We start from the raw sequence: 1,118 nt of genomic DNA on the forward strand, positions 1-1,118 counted from the left end.
TATATATATATATATATATATATATATGTGTATTTTCTTTCTTTTTTTGAGTGTACAATGTATGTTTTAGGAGTTATGGGGCTAAAACCCATTTTTTCATAGCGCCCACTGCTAGTGCCTATGTGTCATTTTTCCATTCCAAGGTATGTGTCAGACTCTTTACAATGCCTGAAAATGTCACTTGAGCAACTTGTACGGTTAAGGCTGCCGAGTCACTTTTACCTCTGGAAAAATAATAATTCTTACAGGTACAATACGGTTCCCAGCTCCGCTGGTCCTGGGAACCGCATTGCCTTGCATGCATGTAATAATATGGAGGTGACGCACCACGCATCGTGATGCATCGTGATATCGTATCGGATAGAATCGTTGACAGGATATTTGTCATTGAATGAAATCGTGAGCACAGTGGAGATTCACACCCCTAGTTTGTAGTAGACCCCTCGACTGAGCTCAGCGTACTTCTGCCCTCCCTAACCCTGACAGCGGAACCTGACAGTTCACTGTAGCTTCACAAGTTATTTTACAACTGTACAATTTACCGGCGTACCGTGGATTGTCTACAAATATTTGCTGTGTCCTCTAAACGTAGTTATCAAAATAGCAAATATCTCTGAGGCTTCAGTCCCTACGTTGGTGCAGATAACACAAACCTCTGCGTGTGGACAGCGGATCAGCTGAATGAGTGCCCCCTCCTGAAAGGAAAGCTCTTCTGCACTCTGGGCCTGGTACGAATACAGAGCTCTGGCCACACCTGACACTGGGTTCACAAGGACACAGGTACACGCACACAAAACACACACACACACACACACACACACACACACATAAATCACTGTGCAGACACATTACATCAGCAGGTCTCAAAGCTTTTATGACTGAGTGAAAATTGAGCCAGCATGCGATTAAGGACTCATTTCTCACTTCCTGACCACCGAAATCACTAACTTTAGCTAACAGCACTAGCATTGATGATAAAAACACCTATGTTGCCATGCAACCACTAGCTTTCTGCGAGTTGTCATTCCTAGCCGATGAGACGTTTGAGCACCTATGTGCCTGTGTGTTACTTACGGAACTGTAAATAACACACACACACACACACACACACACACACA

The 1,118-nt window shown here is 43.8% G+C and overlaps 1 protein-coding gene across 1 annotated transcript in view; it reads right to left on the reverse strand.

Annotated features, from left to right (window-relative positions):
• The window catches only part of LOC116697149 (F-BAR and double SH3 domains protein 1-like), a 23,519-nt gene that overhangs the window by 3,279 nt on the left and 19,122 nt on the right, over window positions 1–1,118 (reverse strand). The window contains 1 exon segment of the mRNA XM_032528470.1: window positions 654–760. Within this exon segment, the coding sequence (XP_032384361.1) occupies window positions 654–760 (107 nt within the window).

Source organism: Etheostoma spectabile, chromosome 10 (genome assembly GCF_008692095.1).
Source record: "Etheostoma spectabile isolate EspeVRDwgs_2016 chromosome 10, UIUC_Espe_1.0, whole genome shotgun sequence".
NCBI classification, from domain to species: Eukaryota; Metazoa; Chordata; class Actinopteri; order Perciformes; family Percidae; genus Etheostoma; species Etheostoma spectabile.